This window comes from Clarias gariepinus, chromosome 15 (genome assembly GCF_024256425.1).
Source record: "Clarias gariepinus isolate MV-2021 ecotype Netherlands chromosome 15, CGAR_prim_01v2, whole genome shotgun sequence".
NCBI classification, from domain to species: Eukaryota; Metazoa; Chordata; class Actinopteri; order Siluriformes; family Clariidae; genus Clarias; species Clarias gariepinus.
In genome coordinates, this window is record NC_071114.1 from 15,281,376 (window position 1) to 15,300,934 (window position 19,559).

The window sequence follows — 19,559 nt, forward strand, 5'->3', positions numbered from 1 at the left end:
AAAATACATTACTTAACATTAGAATTAGTCAGAATAAAATAATTATCATTTACTTGACTGAAGGAAATAAAATCTATAGTAAAGTAAAATTTAATTGATAAATTCTTCACATACTCATTAAGGACAAAGACATTTTTTGATATATGATACAATATTTGTTTTGATATAGTGTCACATAAAGGGGTTGCAGTCTTATTTAAATAAAAATATTCATATATTTGCGAAACTTTTTAGCAAACCAAATTTTAAATAATGGTGCCTTGTGATAAATATCACATATACTGCTCAAAACATCATGCTTCATGTTACCGTATCTGTAGGTAAAAAAAAACGTTTTTTTTTTTTCTCTTTGTTTTTGTCCTCCTTGGTTTGTCAAATTATTTTTTGTAAGTTTTAATGGACAGGTAGAGGTTGCACAATTTTCTAAATACTTGTGATTATTAAAGTAATTAGTTTTTTTAAACTTGGTTTCTGAAAGTAATTTCTCAGCTGTGACTGTAAAAATGATCAATTATGTGTGCTTAGAATTATTTCACACTCACATAAAAAAATATTCTCAGTATTTTGTGCAATTACAACAATAACATTATTATTATTATTATTATTAATATTGTGTGTTAATTAAATGTAAAAACAATTATCTAATAGCTATTAGAGCAGTATTATAGCTGCTGCTATTTTTTATTTTTTTTATTTTTTTGCTTGTTTGCTTGATGGTTTGATACTTGTTATTGGTAATACTTCGGATTTTGTAAATCCAGTTCTTTCCATTAATTGTAATTCACATTGCCGGCCGCTAGATGGAGTCTTGGCCTGCTTATCAGCGCAAACGACTTCGTACGAAAAAAAATTAACAAACAATAAACGGGTTTCTGAGTTACACCGCGGCAGACCGACGTGATGTAATACTACTACTAATAATAATAATCTTCAGCAATTGCTTCCCCTGGTCAGGGTTCTGTTTAATTGTATTATATTTTATATTTATCATATTATTTTAGATAGATCTATCCGAATTATATATTTGATTTCTTTTTTTGTTTTAATTAGTTCAAAATAAATTATGTTGGAGCGTATGCTCTGAAAACATACACGTTTAGGCATTCTCTCTATTAATATCTTGAGTAATATTAAAGTGACTTTACTAATAATGATAATAAAAAGTAATAATAATAATAAGTCCATATTTAATATAGATTAATTATAAGCTGTTCCCCCTATTTTATTTTCCCACTATACACTTCCATCGCTTTTCTCCACATCCATACACTTTTACTTTCATATTCTCTTAAGGTTTAATATCATCATTCTCTCTCTCTCGCTCTCTCTCTCTCTCTCTCTCTATTGCTGGGGACAGTGTGTTTAGGAAGCTTTTGTTTGGGATGAGTACAGTACAGTTCTGTGGTCTCTATAACAGTGATCTCTGACAGCATCTTCGAGGCTGCTTGGTCATTTTCATTAAGTTAAAACGTAGTAAAACTGCTAATGATCCAGTGTTTGGTCGGGGCACTATGCTATCTGCCTCCCTTTATAAAGGGAACGCTTTATTTGACATGGTTTTAGTCACGCTAGAGTGATGCTGCTGGAGGAAAGATTATATTACTCGGGGTGACTGCTTTATAATTGTGTTAATATCGAAATGTGCGTGTAATTGTAGTTAATGTGTTTGCTTTAGGTTTTTTCCTTAATTGTAGGGAAAAAATGAGACTTGAGGCTTCTTTACAGAAGAAAAAGATAACTCATGAACTTTCTAATGGAAGGAATGATATCTGACAGATGTTTCGTTTATATAACTTCGAGGTCAACTTACTTGCCCTCTTTTTTTTTTCTTTTTTTTTAAGTTTATGTCACTTGAGTCTCGTTAAACACATGGAAACCGCCATCTGATTTATTCGTAATTTCGCGCATGAATATGAAATTTACGATGTACTCAGTTTAAAATTGTTCGTTTTGGTTTATTTGACATCAAATTTAATTAAAAAAAAAATTTGAGCTTTTTTGTAGGTTTTTTTTTTTGCGTTTTCTCAAAAAAAAACGCGCAAAGTAAAAAAAAAAAAAAACGTGCAAAAAAAATGCTTTCTAGCAATGATTAACACATAACTACTGTAAAACCGATGCCGCGTTATTTTCCGCCTTGTACTTACCTTGCCTCCCCTGCAGATGGAGAAAATTCCACCCAGTTCACTTTTTCCCATGCTTAACGTCTCGCGGTGACTCTCAACGCGCGTTTTGGTCCCGGAATGTTTTCGTGGAGCGGCTGCGTTCCGGTTGTAGAGTCTACTGCCTTTTCTGCGTCCGTGCCATTCTGCCTCCAAAAAAGCTTTGGCACAAACACACACACACTTGCCTTGGCGTGTAATATCGCTCCGTGGAGCTTGGCAGAAAAAGATGAGACTTGGAGACGCAAAGCCTTGGAAATAAAAAAGACAAAACAAACACGTAGATGGGTTTATTCACATCTCTTTTCAAATTGTATTATTTTTGTATATAGATTATAACAATTTATTATAATATGTAATCGTACTGGGGTTCAAAGCAGGCCTTTCAGGGTTAAGATCATAAGACCTCAAAGCTGTTAGTGGGTTAAAGCTCATTTATCATAATGTGATAAATTGGCATATTGATGCAGTGTCATTTCATTTTATTACAGGTTGAATTTTAAACCATAATTCATACTTTATGAGTTCATCTTCAACCAGGTGGATATATGAGAGATTTCATTAAGATATATATATATATATACTGTTATCTGCCCCTTCGTATGAGATTACAGTATTTGATCTCTGTATATAAATTCTTTAAACATTTTGTATATAACCTGAAGGGTGTGGGTGTTTTTTTTTTATAAGCTAGGTAAGAAAATTGTACTTTTGTTAAATTTTGTTTAATATGTCATTTATTTTGTGAAAACAGTGGGATTTTGTTATTTGAGCCACTATAAAGTTGTCCATTAAAATGTAAATCAACGCTTATGATATATCGTCTGTCTGGTGTGTGACTCGTTCCATAGCTGTCCTGGGACCTCAATACTTAATGTCATGATTTCACTCACGTCTTCCATCCAGTCCTTGCCTTTTAATGTATGCTGACGACCTGACCTTAGGCTGGTGATCACAAGTGCATGATGTTCAGTCATTATAAAAATGTGAAAGGTCTCCATTTAATTTAGACCACCCTTTTAACAGTCATGCATTGCTTTATTTTGTAAAACTTGTGTCTGGCCTAGACTTTTATCACAGAGCCGAGCAGATAATTAGTTGTGGCCGTGCTTGATGCTCTGTCAGATTATCCTGCCATCACCCCACTGTGAACCCGTGCGAAATTATCTGCCCCTCACCGGCGCTGTTCAGTCATCCAGTGCTGAAATGTGGTTTATGGTTGAAGTACTTCTTCTGTGTTAAAATACTAAATATCCTGCTATACACAATGAGCCTTTAGTTTAGTTGGCAAAGACTGCAGTGTCTGTGACAGAGGTGACTTGAATGCTAATCTGATTTTGTCTTATAAAAGAGCCTACTAAGGAGGCTTGTGCACTGTTGCATCTGGGGAAGACTTAAGCAATTAGCAAAAAAAGAGAGAAAAAACATATAGAATATATTATAGAAATGTCTGCAGTATATAATTTTAGAAAAGACTGTGCCTCACTTGTATAGATTGTATTATGGAAACCGTTTTACTGAGGGACAAAACAGGACGTTTCTTTGGAAGTTCTTTGTCAGCAGAATTTTACCAGCCTCTTCATTCATTACTGAAGCACATTGCTGTTACTCATTGTGGCTTATTGCATTTATTGATATTTAATTTGCATACATCAAGTTCCTAATTGCAACTGACTTTTTGTCCACGTTTATATATTTGAAAAATTCTGTAATAGAGATGTACATGTATATGGAGATGTGTTTTGTCCTTATTAAACTATCAAACATAGACGACTCATCTGAGAAGTAACAGACTGACTGAACTGTAATTTATAAGATCTTAGAGTATAGTAATTAGTCAGATAATAACATCTGCTTTAACATTATGTTTTAAGTTAAGATTTTATTGAAACATTTAAATGAAAATTAATAAAATGAATTGCATAATTTGACCAAATGAGCCAGTTTCAAGGGAATGTTCATAACAGTTCAGTGATAAATCTCAAAATTCTTGTTTATTAATATTTTTGGAACTGTTAAATTAAAAACTCTTAATATTATTTCAGTTATTTATTTTCCCTAACGGATTTTGGTTGATCTGGAACTTTGCCCAGTAACATAGACATGAGGCTTAGTCAGAGTTTGGTCTTAATAGTGATAATTCACTTAAAGAGTTGTCGTCTACTTTTGTACAGCTTTAAAAGCTTTGTAGCTTGTAATGCTTGGATTAATAATTAGGCTATTTAAAAAGAATGTCATGACATGTTATGTCATTCAGTGCACAGGCTTAAAAGGATGCAGTAAGCAAGTAGAAAAATCACAATTCAAAGAGCAAGGCCCTAAAGATTGCATTTTGCCTCTGATAAGGCTGCAGGGTGCACAGAGGAATCCCCAGTGTTGAATGAACTCTGTGTTCATTTGCGTCCAGCTGGACTTACATGAAACCCTGCAGGTGTTAATTCAACATGAAGGGTGATTCTGCATAGAGTTGAGGTTTTGTTTGGAGATTTGCCGTAGCTTCTGATAGAGTACAGACTTTAGATGATGCCTAAGTAATGAAATTTAATGTAAGGAAACATGCCAGTCCAGACTTTTGGGTCAGCCTGTATTTAAATAATTAAGGTCATATTCAGTCATTTTTAAAGGCATCCAGGATTGACAGATAAAGGTATCCATGTTTTATGTAAAGGTCACAAGTTACAGAAGGGGTATCCTGGGACTGATAAATGAACAGTTTATTATTATTACTATTACAATTACTATTAATTGTGCATTCCAGTAAAATGTGTAAAGCTTGCTTGAGCTGGAGCATTGTTATTCCTCAAAGAGTAATAAAAAAAAAAAAACTTGTTGACGCGTGAAAATGACATAAACTGAATTTATGAATTTTTTCTTTTCTTTTTTTTTTATCACAGTTTGCTTCCATCTGTGTTTGTTTTTTTCCCAGTGTAGTTTAATTTCTTACAGTTGCTTAAAATGTGCAGCTTTCAAATCGGCAAGTTTCTACACATAAAATGAACTGCAGCGTCTTTAGAAAGCTTCCGCATAAACAGTCACTTTTACATACTATGTAATTTCACACTATGTTTATTAAAATAAATAATCTTATTAAAATAATGAGACATGCAGGTGCCGACTACTTAACGAGAAACCCGCGGACTATCTCAATATAAAAAGCGGTCATTGTGTTTTTTTCTGCTTATTTATAAATAAGTCTAATTGTGTTTTCGTCTCCGTCGTCTAATAGTTTGCAGTTGCATTTCACCATTAAAAAATGTAGGTTGTGGATATTTACTCATAAAACCGACCAGGCTGGAGTTATTTTAGGCTCCTGTAAAATATCTGACCCGCACTCTTGTCCCTCTGACGTGAAACTCGTCCAATGGAATCCGTGCTGCGTTCCGGAATGTCAACCAATCACAGCACAGCTTCACCTAGCCCTTACACACACACACGCACGCACACGAGTGCGCGCGGGAAGTGCGCACGTGCACCTGCAGCAAGTTACTGCGACCACTTGAACGCGGATTTTGGCCGCAGCACGTGTGTTCTAGTGTGCTGCAAGGGTCCTGTTACTTTCTAACTACGATTTCAACAATGTCGAACGGATTATATATTTAGCTGTCTATTATACTTAACTGTATGTCTAATCTTGTTGATACTATAATAAAAAAGCATTTTATATTGGATATTCTCTGAACAAAAAAAGAAGAAAATATTTTCTGGTGGGATCTTTAAATGTTCTGTGTGGAACCCTAAAGCACAATTGTTTCTGTGTATAATCCTCATTGACACCCCCAAAATCATGTACTATTCGAAGAATCCTAGAGGAATACCCATATCATATCTTACTGACATTAAATCAATATAGTTGCCACGATTAAATCTTACTTTTGATCGCTTACTGTAGTACAAGCAGCAGGCTGAAGTTGCGTCGCTCAGGAGCACTGGCTAGGGGGCGCCCCCAGTAGACTTACACCGGAAAAAGATCAGGGAGGAATCCGGGCACATACTCCACACACTCCGTTTAAAAAAAAAAAAGAGAAAGAAATGTTGTTACTCTGGCTTTAACATCTCTGAAGATGATGTCCTGGAGTAACTATCTTACTTCTCGACAGGTTTTAAAGTGTACACTTAAAAGAAAGGACAGAATACCCAAATCTACTTTTCGTTGTCGCTGTTTATGTATTTTTAGTGTGTATAGTTTACCTGGAAAGCTCAAGTAATTTCAAGCGCAACAGTTACCAAACATGTGTACTACCATCTAAGATTAATTGTAGTTTTATACCTTTATTTCTAAGAATTTTAGTGTTGGGAATGTGACTGAATTCGTACTGCAATGTTGGTGACTAATAGGATATGGTGTGACATTAGTAGTTGTTTCTAGTTTAGGCAAAATACCTTCTAATTATAAGGATGTAAAAAACAAAGTCTAGTCTGAAGATCAGTGTTAAGTAAGCATTAGTGTTTCATAAGTGTTTTATAAATTATTTTTATTATTATAAATTTTGTTTACACCTTATATAAGGTCAATATATATTGAAACATTATATATATTGAAACATTCAATGTTTCAATATATTATAACTATGAATGTCTAAAATCTCTCTTTATGAATTCATAAAGACAGATTTTAGACATTCATAATTATAATCTATATTTTTCACAGCAAGATTTTGGCCTTGTGTCTAATTTTCACCTACTTAAGGAGGATTGAAGTGTATTTTGGATACAGTTGTCAAAGTTTTAATCCATATGCGATTGTGGTCATCCCATAACCCACTGTGTGTGTGTGTGTGTGGTTTGTGCTACCGGTCTTCATATCCTGTCTCTTCCCCCCCTTGTCCTTTCCTACGTTTAAACACTGCACATGGGACCGTCGCTGCGTTTAAAGCCTCGTTTAACTTGATTGCCCTCCTTTAAAAATAAAAGCAAAGAGTAAAAGAGTGCCCCAATGCACTAGTGTTCATAACACCGTGTAACACCTAGCATGTGCAGTTAGCTCACAGTAGCTTTGGTCAGTCTTGTAAAGGAAGTGTTTTTTTTTTAGTTATCAAAGTACTTGGCGAATCCGTTCGGCTCGGTGTAAGCTGATGTGAAGCTGGGTTAGATAGACGTGGGCTAAACGGCGGGGTTGTCCCGTCTGAGCCTGGGTGGGAGTCGCCGGTGCGGAGGGCGCTGTGCTGCTGAGGGACGGAGAAGCGGAGAGTTTCTCCTTCGGGCAAAAGTGCAGTGTGAGCTCGGCGCGGGACCGCGGCTCGTCTCCGCTCTCCGGGACTTCAGCCCACTTTGCTCTTTATATTTTCTCAGGCTCACACTGCGATCACAACACAGGATCGGCTGCCGACTTTTATTTATTTATTTTTTATGTTTATTTTTTGCAACAGGCATTTTGTCCTGTGTCGTTCTTCGAGGATCTCGCTGTGATCTCGGCGTAAAAGCAATTGCTGTGTTTTTCTTGCCTGCAGCTCCGGCTCGGCTGAAGCCTGTGTGTCGGTCGCCGCGTGCCTGCCTGTGCGATGGTGTGGTGTAACGCAGCCGCTCAGCAGCCCGGATCTGCGAGACACAAAAGTGTTATTCTGAGTTCTTTCAAAGCGTCCCGAGGACTTTTTATATGACAATCTTTTTTCTTTTTCCTGAAACGCAGGATTTTTCTTTCGGTGATTTTTGTTCCTCCATAAACCGCTCTGTATGTGCGCGCGTGCGTGTGTGTGTGTGTGTGTGTGTATATATATACATGTATGTGTAATCGCCCGCGTGCGAGCGTGTGTGTGTGTTTATTTCTCGCCTCCCTCAGCCACGGGACAGTTTCAGCGCAGCGCCACAGACCGCGTCTTTCGCTCAAAACTTGTGTGATGGTTTCGGTTGTAAAGCGGCGGCTTGTAGCGGCGGACAGAGTCCGGTAGAGGTTGGCGGAGAGTGCGGTGGGAAGCCGCACGCGCGACTCGAGGCGGGGTTAAAGTTCACCACGGAGCGCTGAGGCAGCGCCGCTCGCGCGCCTCGCCACAGTCGGAAATGTGAAAGCAAGCAAGAAGCAGCCTTTATTTTTTCCCCTCTCTCCCTTTTTTCTGTCTGTCTCTTCTTTTTTTCCCCTTTTTCACACACACACACGCACACACACTCAGGCGGACGCTGCAGTCACAAGTAAACGAACACACGCGCATACGCACACACACACTCACATCAACACGTACATACATAAACACGCCGATTCGTTACAGTTATCCAAACACACACACACACACGCACGCACACACACATTCATACACTTCACAATTTCGACCACCAGATATGTATTCTCCGCTATGCCTAACACAGGTAAGTGACATTTTTGTGTGTTTAACTACATTTGTTGTTGTTTGCAGTATTTCTGCGCGGTGTGTGTGTGTGTGTGTGTGTGTCCTGTGCGGGACAGCGCTGTGTGGACTACACTGTGTTTAACATGAGGCTGAGGCTGGAGTAACTTTCTGTGCAGAAACATTCCTGCTCTGTCAGAGTAAACTCGCACATGGCGGATGGCGCCCACCTTACCTAATATTTGCACACACACACACACACAGCCACACGTCGGGCTTTTTAACGTTGCACGGTGCAGAAGAATGCGCGGGTCAGTGTGATTTAAAACCACGAGTGTGTGAAAAAATCCTTCGAGCTGAAGGAGGTGCGCGCGGTTTCACGCGCACAAACTTCATATATATATATATATATATATATATATATATATATTTTTTTTTTTTTTTTGTGTCTTTTATTTGCTGTACTTTTATGACGAGCTTACCATAACCGGGTGGACTTCGCGCTCGCTTGTTACTTTGCTTGGCGACTCGCGTGGTGCAAAAACTTAAGCTCAACTCGGGACACACACTTTGTGACTCAGGCTGTTTCACAGATGATCGCGTAGCCAAAATATCTACACAGCTTGATTGGCTTTTTTATGCATACAGGAGAAAAAACATACTTAAAGATACAGGAGATACAGACTCCGTGTGTGTGTGTGTGTGTGTGTGTTACATTATCACCTGATCAACAGTTAAGACCTAAAAATCCCTACTGACTTTATTCCCTTAATTTTTGGTGAAACAGTAATTGTAACCTTACAGAGTCATTCCTGCACTGGCTCTCAGGTGCTGTTTGAATTTTTATTATTTTGCAATGGCTAGCAAATAAGCAAGGCGACAAGAAATTGTTATTTTTCTTCTTCTACAGCTGATACCATTTTTGTAGGGATGGGATGATCAAAATTTGAACAAGACACCTATTATTATTATTATTATTATTATTATTATTATTATTTCTAAGCCACCTTGCAGTAATTACAGTCTTCTGTGAGCAAAGCACATTTCTTTGGCAAAATTAGCCTCACCAGGTTATTTCTGTAAATTTCTAACCAGATCTCTAATAATAGTGAGGCTGCAAGTTAGATAAGGCCCTCCAACACATTCTTATATTAAACATTTTTAATTAGAATTTATCTGTTTTTTATTGCAGATTAATAGCTTCAGTGGTGATCACACATTCATTATTTCCCAGGTCTTGAATAATTATGTATTGATTTTTATTATTTTAGTATTACTCACGTGTTTGGCAACAATCATATTCATATATTCTCCTGTGTCTGTTCCTTGCAGCAACAATCTTTCTAGATTAAAAAGAAATCAATTTTCAGAGACTTAAACAAGCTGATATAGCAAGGATTTTTTTCTCAGTTGTGATGGGTTAATTAGTGATATATAATGATACACAGCTTACAGTGCTTCAGAATTAGTCTGAGGTTTTTGGGACAGCATTAAAATGATTGCGCTGTACGCTCTTGCATCGATTAAGTGCTCAGATGAGATGTCTGTTCTGGTGTAGGCTGAAGATGTTGACTTATGTTCTTATTCTTCATATAGGTTTTAACATTGTTCTGTTAGGATTACAAACCTGAGAAAAATAAATAAACTGTTTGTATTTATTTATTAGGCATTAGGTAATGTAGAAATTAGACTCTATAAATACCTATATATATATATTTGCCAGCTCCTAGGTAAACTTAATGGTTTTAACTCTTCTGTCTTTTCGGCTCTGTAACAGGACAGGAGAATCAGATCAGTTCACTTCAGAAGTCTGGGAGAAAAATCTTTAACTTACTCATGCCAGTTTACATTATTAATTTTGCCCTCTGTGTGTGAGTGTGTGTGTGTGTGTGTGTGAGTGTAAGACCAAAAAATGGGCATGCTGTATTTGGGCAGCTTCTAACCCCTCTGTAAGAAGAGCACTATTAGCCAACATTTTCCCCTGAACTGCGTTTACTTCCATGGGGAGATCTGCAACAAAAGGAGAAAGTGAGCCCTGTCGACTCCCTCATAATTAGGCCTCTGTGATGTCAAGCCGGAGGGGAGAGCAACGACATGACAGGATTACTATTATTCCTGTTTTAAATGACAGTTTTCCTTGAGTTATAGTGGAGGCCTCATATTTAGAGGCACTGCAGCCACCCCTGAAGTGCACAGATAGTTCACTAACCTTTTAAATATATTGTTTTAACAGTAGGGACAGTTTCTGCAATTTAGACATTATCAATATTTCATAATATTATAACCATATGAACTAAATCATTTGCCTACATATACCTAAAATTTCTTTAATTATCTAATGACTTAAAATATTATGAACATATAAATCACAGGTCCTTGCATTAGGATTGACATACAATACAATTTAGGTTTAATTATGTTAAAGGGACTGTGAAGACAAAATTATGCTTGTGATTCAAAAATAAACCAAAAACATGCCTTAATGAGAGAATGCCTAGAAAGAAGAAAGTAATTAAATATTTTTTCATAATTCATAGTGATATTTTGTAATGTGAAACAGAACATGTTTCTGTTGTTTAAACTTACACACACAAGACTCTACAGACATAAAGTCTAAAACTCCTAAATCTATCAGAGTTGAAATAAATAAATACCATTAGGAAGATAAAATAGTTAGATTAATGGTGTTCATTTTATGCTTTATAGTAATTTGAGCATCAAGACTTGTGGTAATCTATTGATTATGACTATGTGCTACTAAAACTAAAATCTAATTTGACCACTGACATAATACTAAAGAATTCTTCAGTTGTTTTATGTTGACCATTAAATATGGCGATTTGTTCAGCTGGTATAAAAAATTATCAACAGCAGTGTAAAGCTGGTGTAGTCAAAGATATATAGAAAAAGTCTGGTCTGTTCAGACTATAAAATGGGGAAATATTCAAATTCGTGTAGTATTTGACTCGGTTCTGCGCACATAAAATCGAAGGCGCCCTTTGCTCACTTGCTGGCAAGCCGTTCATGCTCACTCTGTGGCTTCTGGGGCATGTAACACTGCTAAGGGTGTTTGTAGAAAAGCTATTTTACCGATTGGCAGGTTGCCAGTATTCTTTGTATTTTGTTTAATCTCAGTAGTTCTCTCTGTGTAAAATTTATCTGTATTTAAAGTTAGGCCCAAATTACCTATTTGGATAATTAACAGCTTTACAAATCTGTATGTTAGAGTTATAAGCTTGGACTGTCTATTGAAAGTATGTTCCAGATACAGTGATTTTTATATTTAGGGAAGAAGAAAATAAAATTAACATTCTGTCATTCAGAGGGTCAAATGGGTGTTGTGACACAAAAGCAGGGATTGTTGTGTGAAAAGACAGTAAGAAATAGTGCAGCCGGGTTTTAAAATCTGATGCTAAATAATGTTATAGCCTTAAAACTAGGTAGAAGTGATGGATAATGATAAAATAATTAATTCCATTCAGCCAAGTAGTGCAAAAAAAAAAAAAAAGACTAAAAAGGGTTAGTTTTTTTTTGGACTTGTTGAGATTTTGTTTGCAACAATTTTAGATTTAAGAATAATAGCATGATTAACCTAAATCTGTTTACATACAGCACTCCTTTTAAATAATCTAGGATCACTGCTGTTTTAGAAGTCTGTCTGTATATATATATATATATACTGTGTGCAACTTTGCAGAGAACATATAAAAATAACTGGTCTGATTTCCCTGTTTGGTTGTTTCTTTTTTCTTGGCCCTGGCAGACCCTTACAGACCCGCATTCTTGCCAGCGAGCCAAGATACGGCCTAGACGCGCCTTACACACACACACACACACACACTCACACACGCACACGTGCGCTCAAACTCTCAGCTCAGCGACCCTCTCCTATCAATCAGGGCTTCCCTGTAATACTGGACAATATTACAAATAAAAAAATCACCTTATAATTACGTGTGTATATTCTTCATGTGTGTGTGGTTATTACATTGGTATATGCTGTATGTTCCTACCGTAGAGAGAACATTATATTTCATAAATAGAATAGATAGATTTGTTTACTGACAATTATATATTTGACAAGTTCTCCAACAATTATCATTTTCATTCAACAGCACGTGTAAGAGGATTTGCGATGCTAAGTTGTTATGTGAGTTCTTTTTTTTTTTTCCCTGCCCTGATTTTCCTCTCCACCATTGTTTGCAGGATGAATTCCATCCTTTCATTGAAGCACTGCTGCCCCACGTGCGTGCGTTCGCCTACACTTGGTTTAACCTGCAGGCCCGCAAGCGAAAGTACTTCAAGAAGCACGAGAAGCGCATGTCCAAGGAAGAGGAGCGTGCCGTGAAGGACGAGCTGCTGAGTGAGAAGCCTGAGGTCAAGCAGAAGTGGGCGTCGCGGCTGCTGGCCAAACTGCGCAAGGACATCCGGCCCGAGTTCCGCGAGGATTTTGTGCTCACTGTGACGGGGAAGAAGCCTCCGTGCTGTGTGCTCTCCAACCCCGACCAAAAAGGCAAGATGAGGAGGATCGACTGCCTGCGCCAGGCAGACAAAGTGTGGCGGTTGGACCTGGTCATGGTGATTTTATTCAAAGGTATTCCGCTCGAAAGTACTGATGGCGAGAGGCTGGTTAAATCACCACAGTGCTCGAACCCAGGCTTGTGCGTGCAGCCCCATCACATAGGAGTTTCAGTTAAGGAGCTGGACCTGTACTTGGCCTACTTTGTCCATGCAGGTAAGTCCCTTTTCATGCTGGTTTAGTTGTTGTGGCATATATATATATATATATATATATATACAAAAAATATTGTCATTATTGTCATTGTGTGCGTTATACGTAGAAATGTGTTTACACTGCCCCAAAGGATTAAGCAGCCTCAGGTGGTGTGTCAGTCTTTTATGTCTCTGAAAGGTTTTCTGGTATGTTATATTAACACTGAAACGCATACTGTCAGATACAGATACAATTCTCATCAGCAGCTGTGCCACAGTAATATAGATGAAACTACACAAATTGTCATGTCCCCTTTCTTACACAGCACAGACATTTTTTCAACACTGCAGAATATGGCCGATCTGTTGGGTTTACCAGCCTACACATTTCTCGCTGACTAAACGATTTCAGTTTTTAAAGTGGTTGGTTTAGCCCTGATTAATAATTTCTAACCCTAAGAAAAGAGCTAACGATCATATTATAATTTGAGCTAATTCCATTTTATGTTGTGTATTTAATTAGAAAGACCAGTGTGTAACAGCTCTTATCTCTAATCTACTGTTTGCTGAAAAACATGGATTAACTCCAACTAAGTTGACTCCTGTCATGGTTTATCTTATACATGAAGCTCTGAAACGGAGAAGGCTATTGCAAATATCTGATGGAGAGACTGTTAATTGGCAAGAGGCAGCAGGGGATCTGTCTTGCGCTGACAGCAACACAAACACAAGCTTTCACTTGGAAGGAAGGCGCTTCGTTTCATCAGACAAACCTCAATTACTTTCATTTCCTCCTGCTCGCAAATTGTTGTTTTAAAGCCAGAGTGAGTTGGCAGCTAATACCCATTTTATTGGTGGAAGGAAAGAAAGACCCCCCCCCATCACAACCCCAAATCCTACCTCCACACCAGTATTTCTGTTTTGATTAGGTATTGATAAAAGTGAGAAGATATTTCCTTTAACTCCTGATTAACGCAGACAAATAAAGCTGTATTCATTTGATCAAAATCGCTAAAGGAAAGAGACACATTTAGTCTTTTATTATGCTCACAGAATAATAAAAATTTTTTTTAAAAATTGCATTTGCATATTGCATGTATCTGAGATATAAGTATCACAGAGTTCAGAATTTCACTAACAATTAACATCAATACATTTGCAAAAGTTTTGCACTTGAACCCACTACACTGTAGCTGTAACTCTTCTCTTCAGAGATTTTGAATATTCAGTTTTAATGCTTAAAAGGGTCTGATCCTGCTAACATCCGATTTGTTTAAGTCTTGGAAAGTAAATGAAAACTATGAGAAAAAAGTTTTACAGCTGTCTACCTACTTTTACTGCTCTGCTGCTCTCTCTCTCTCTCTCTTACATACACACATCCACTGTGTCTTTCCCTCTTTTTCCTCCATCTTGAGGCACATACAAACTGATCAGGTTTCCTCCTCTGTCTTATTTAAAGCAGCAGAGCGTTGCTGAAGCCGCCGTGATTAAAAGCCGCTCTAAAAGAAACGGACCTCATGCTCACATGGCCAAAGTTGTGGTTTTCGAGGCACATGGAGGTAGTAATTTAATCTGCTTCTGCTGCATTCATGACACTGAATAATAATAATCTGAACGGTTACTGTTTTACACCATATTTCCTCTAAGTAAGTTGAATGATGGAATTCTGCTAGTCATTCAGCAGCCTTTTTAAAATGCATACTGATCATTTGTACTTGTTGCTGTTAAAAGTTTAATAGCTGTTGTGTGTCTTTGATGCACAAACATCTAAGGGTATCGTGAAAAAGAAAAGCAAGGCACCCACACTCTGTGTTTGGGGGGTACAGGCTAATTTATAGCCAGAGGGTATCACAGGAGCACTCCACACATGGGAAAGGTCATGACTTAAGATGTTAGGGTCATGACACTATTTGGAGGCATTTGACCTCTTAGATAAACGGCCACTCTCATTAGCAGCAAGTCAAGCGGGGGCGGTGCTTTGGTTCCGTCATGCCCTTTGACCTCTAGTCAAAACAGGTGGTTTTGTTAGAAATAGACTGCAGGCCTGCTTTTAAACCTTTAACCAGGAACTAATATAGCCACGTAGATGTCGGCTTAAGTTGCAGCCAAGGACCATTTTCTTTTTAAAGAGTCTGGTTCATTGCTTGTGCCACATTATGAACTTTTTGTTTGCTCAGTTGCTCAGTGCTAGAACGCTGATTAGCAGTCAAAGATTCTGCGGTAGTTAATGGTTAAAGCTGCACTAATCTGAACAGAAATCCTGATTGGATCGATCCGAAGGTCAGGTTCAAGTTGTAAAGCTTCACCTGTTTTGTATGTGTTGTATGTAAAGAAGTGAACACATATTTTAAAAGAACAATTTATTGTAAATGACTTGGTAATTTATTCTAAATTATGTAGAATAGAGGTTGAAGGCCACATCCATAACTGCCTGTCTTTCTGTATGGTAAAAAATCCCTTTGTAACTTTTTAATGCAAAGAAATAAAATTTTGTATGGTTGAGTATCTTAGCTTTGTTCATCCTAAGTTGTATTTTCTTTGTTCGTATGTCGAGGTACCACCGTACTATCAATGGTAAATTAAATTCTGTCCAGCGGTCGATTTAAGACGTGTCCCCAGTTTGATGCATGTGTCAAACTTGCAGTTTATAATCTGGAACATAACTGCTCATAACTTCCCTTCTACTCAACAATATTATTTCATTAAATTCTGTCCAGCCAGTTTTGCGTGATGGTGTGACAAAACCTAAAGATATAATTGAAAGAGTGAGTTCTGACCAAAGTACAGCCAAAAACCTTTCTTCTATTTATATAAATACTGACTTATATAAACAGAAATATATCCTACTATGTGGAACAGACAGCAGTGCTGATCGGTTCTCAGCTGACCTTAGAGCAGCTGTAGAAGAGACTTTACTGTAGGTTTGCCCATGGATTTAATCGCCCACTGCAATGTAAACGTTTAGACTGTAGATATACGCAACAGGCTTACTTTTGGCACATAAATGTTTGTGATTATGTGACGGTGTATCATATGAATGAGATTTGTTTTTGAGAGCTGTTGGCAGTTTGTAAAATGCAAATCAGTCTTTTTTTTTTTTTTTACTTAAAACATTGCTGGATCGGTGTACTAGTTCTTGTAGTATTACCTGATCAGTAAGTCAGTAACTGATTTTTGATATATCATTTTCTTTGGGCATTTTCAGCGTACGAGAGCAAAAGAGGACAAGCAAGAGAAAAAAGTAATTAATAAGCAAATTATTTAACTTGATAAATATAAGTAGTCTATTTTTAGATTAGCTACATATAGATTGTTAAGGACAGATAATAGAGATTAGGGATGCACCGAAATTTCGGCCGCCGGAAATTTTCGGCCGAAATAGCATTATCGGTTTCGGCCGAAACGTAAGAAAGCGCCGAAAAAAAAAGCCGAAATTGTCGCCACGCCTCTCCCATCCTCCCGTCTCGTTCGCGCTGTCATTACGCATCAAACACGGAGTATGTCGGCGGTTTGGAAGCACTTGGAAGCAAGTTTTGTTATTGTTAAACAGCCTTATTACTGTTATTTATTATTAATAAAAGTTTGATTGCTTAATTAATTTGTAGTTTTTTTTAATACAAACAAAAATAAAATATTTTAAACATGTTTTTTAATGAAGCCATTTTCGGTTTCGGTTTTCGGCCAAGTGCATCCAAAAATTTCGGTTTCGTTTTCGGCCCAGAATTTTCATTTCGGTGCATCCCTAATAGAGATATTATTTAAAAGATTAAAAGTTAGTCATTGGTGTGGTGCACATTCATCGCTGAGTTATATTAAGTATGAAGGAAGTCCCCTTTCTACAATGTGGACCTCAATAAATGTCCTGTCTGCTTTACCAAAGGACAATTTTAAATGCAAGCGATAAAGTCTTGCTTATTTGTCTTAGCGCGACATGGGAAACCCTGTAAAGTTTCAGTTGTTTATCGAGCGATATTTCTATTCGATTCATGTCTGTTTTCACCCGTGCTCACACAATGGAGGGATACTGCTGATTTTAAAAGATAACAAAGCACAGTCAGTACTTATGTGTACATTTAGAGGGAAGTTAATATGTTTTTATATTGCCCTTACCTTATCTGACCTGGGAGCTGTATGTGTGTGGTGAACAGTCTCGTATACGGCCGAGCCACATACTGCAGCTCACACTTCTTAGCGGGTATACGGCTTTTTAAACTAGTTAACTTCTGTGATTTTTGGTTGTGTATCTTCAGTAGTCTTGTTTTCTGCAACGGCCGAAAGACACAAGTGTATCTGTACGTCCTGGTCTGTATTGAGTTGCAGCCGTTTCGTGTTTCCCTTTCTTTCCACAGGCGGAGGAATAATAATAATTTGGATCTATTTAAGGCTATTGTGGGATGAACCACAGGCTTTGTTGTGGTTACTGCAGTACACATTGTGGGAAGGGACCCCCTACCCTCACTCGGCTTCACTCACTTCTGTCTCTCATTCTCTCCTTCCTACTTGCCACCAACCAGCATGGTTATTGCAAAAACCACCATGCCATCACACTGCTACACACACACACACACACACACACACACACACACACACACATTTGTCTTAGTATCCTTTTAAGGACCCTTCCTAAAAAAAATTTAATTAAAAAATTTACTAATATTGTATTTACACCTAAATCTTATCCCAACATTAGGAGGAAACCATTTAGGTTTGGAATAAGATTTTTGTTTAATAATAATAATAATAATAATAATAAAAATAAAAACTCTTATTTAGATATCCTATCCTTGTGTGGGGACATTTGGTTCCTGGCAAGATATAAAATCATGCCCACACACACACACACACTCACACACTCACACACTCAAACATTACCATTCATTACAAATGAGCTTGGGTTCATTCATAAAAATAAATTCTAGGTGAGCTGAGTAGAGTGAGTGCTCCGTTCACATCGCGGCAGAGAAGCGCTTGTCTGGCACATGCCCAGGGTTAAAGAACTGCCCACGATCAAATGATAGGATTCAGTGCCGCCGCTTTTAATATACGTGATACGGTCCACATTCGAAACACTTTTCCTACATCACGGTTTGATTAAATGAAGCAGATAAGGTTCCAGCGGGGTTTGGTGCTTTGGGGCGGGGAGGAGGGGGGATTCTGTAAGTTTCAGTGAGCAGAGCGCACTTTCGCTGGGTGAATTTCTCATAAGCCTGATTGCATGGCAAATTCGTGTAATCTGTTTAATGTCTATTGTCAGTGCTGATCGCACTCTGCAGATTTGGACCACATTCTTTGGCTCCAGTCTGAGCGCTTTATACGTCAACCATCACAAGACAAAAAAAAAAAAAACCTGCTGAGGTTTTTTTTCTGCATCACTTTTAGACCACTTTTGTGATTACACACACAGAGCTCACACACAGATGCTCCCTTCTTTCTTTCTTTCTTTCTTTCTTTCTTTCTTCCTTTCTTTCTTTTCCTTTTTTGCTTGTTTTTTGAAAAACATTTCCACACTCCCATTAAGTAAGGAGCCTGAGTATGAGTCCTTTACATATCGCTGTATGGTGATTGGTGATGAGTCAGTGTCCAGTGCTGTGAAGTGTGAGAGGAGGTGTGTACCCGCACTGTAGGGCTCTTTCCCGTCCCCCTGCGCAGTACTCTTCTGCTAATTAGTTCTGTATTATCTCCTCTGTCGTCTAAGCACTCGGATACCGAGAGAGAAACTAAGACTGAGACTTGCACTGCTAGATCAGAGGGGTCAGAATACCTACTATTTATATAATTTACATACAGTATGCTTATAGAAGATGTACATATAACTGGCTCAAGCAATGAGAAATGGTAAAGGGGAACACCTTGGTGAGAAAGGCCAGACTGGTTTGAGCTAATAGAAAGGCTACAGTAAGTCAAATAACCACTCTTTAAAACCATGATGAACAGAAAAGCGTCCCACAACAATGTCAGTCCTTTAGATCAGCAGAAGAACAGAAGACCAGGATATTCCACTGTGACTAGACATAATCAGGCATTGGTAGTTTATTAAAAGCAGTACAGTAGCTCTGATCTAAGCTGAAACCCTAACAGCAAATGTGTGAGAGGGCAACTGGAAAGATAACCAAAAAATAATAATAATTTTGACTTTGCCCTTATAATGTACTATATAGAATAACCCTTTATTACTATACTGTATGTAGTCGTAAAAGTGCGCATGCATGTAGTAAGTGAATTTCCAATCCACTTTATCCACCGCTATTTTTTGCTGATCAGGGGCAGTCAGTCCATTTTGCTGGATCACTGAGAAAGTCTTCTGGACGGTCAGACTGTCCTAGTCTCTCACCAGACATCTCTTCCATTTCAGCACAGAACCTTTGACTAACATGTGATAATTGAGCCTTTGTGCTCACATGCCATTTAACAA

General features: G+C 37.7%; 1 protein-coding gene across 3 annotated transcripts in view; it reads left to right on the forward strand.

Moving 5' to 3' along the window:
• Nucleotides 1–7,444: 7,444 nt before the first annotated feature.
• The window catches only part of nfia (nuclear factor I/A), a 118,445-nt gene continuing 106,330 nt past the window's right edge, over nucleotides 7,445–19,559 (forward strand). For all 3 annotated transcript variants that reach the window (XM_053512846.1, XM_053512848.1, XM_053512849.1), the window contains exons 1-2: nucleotides 7,445–8,456; nucleotides 12,641–13,169. In XM_053512846.1, the coding sequence (XP_053368821.1) occupies nucleotides 8,430–8,456; nucleotides 12,641–13,169 (556 nt within the window). In that variant the 5' untranslated portion in view covers nucleotides 7,445–8,429. The remainder of the gene's footprint in view (nucleotides 8,457–12,640; nucleotides 13,170–19,559) is intronic.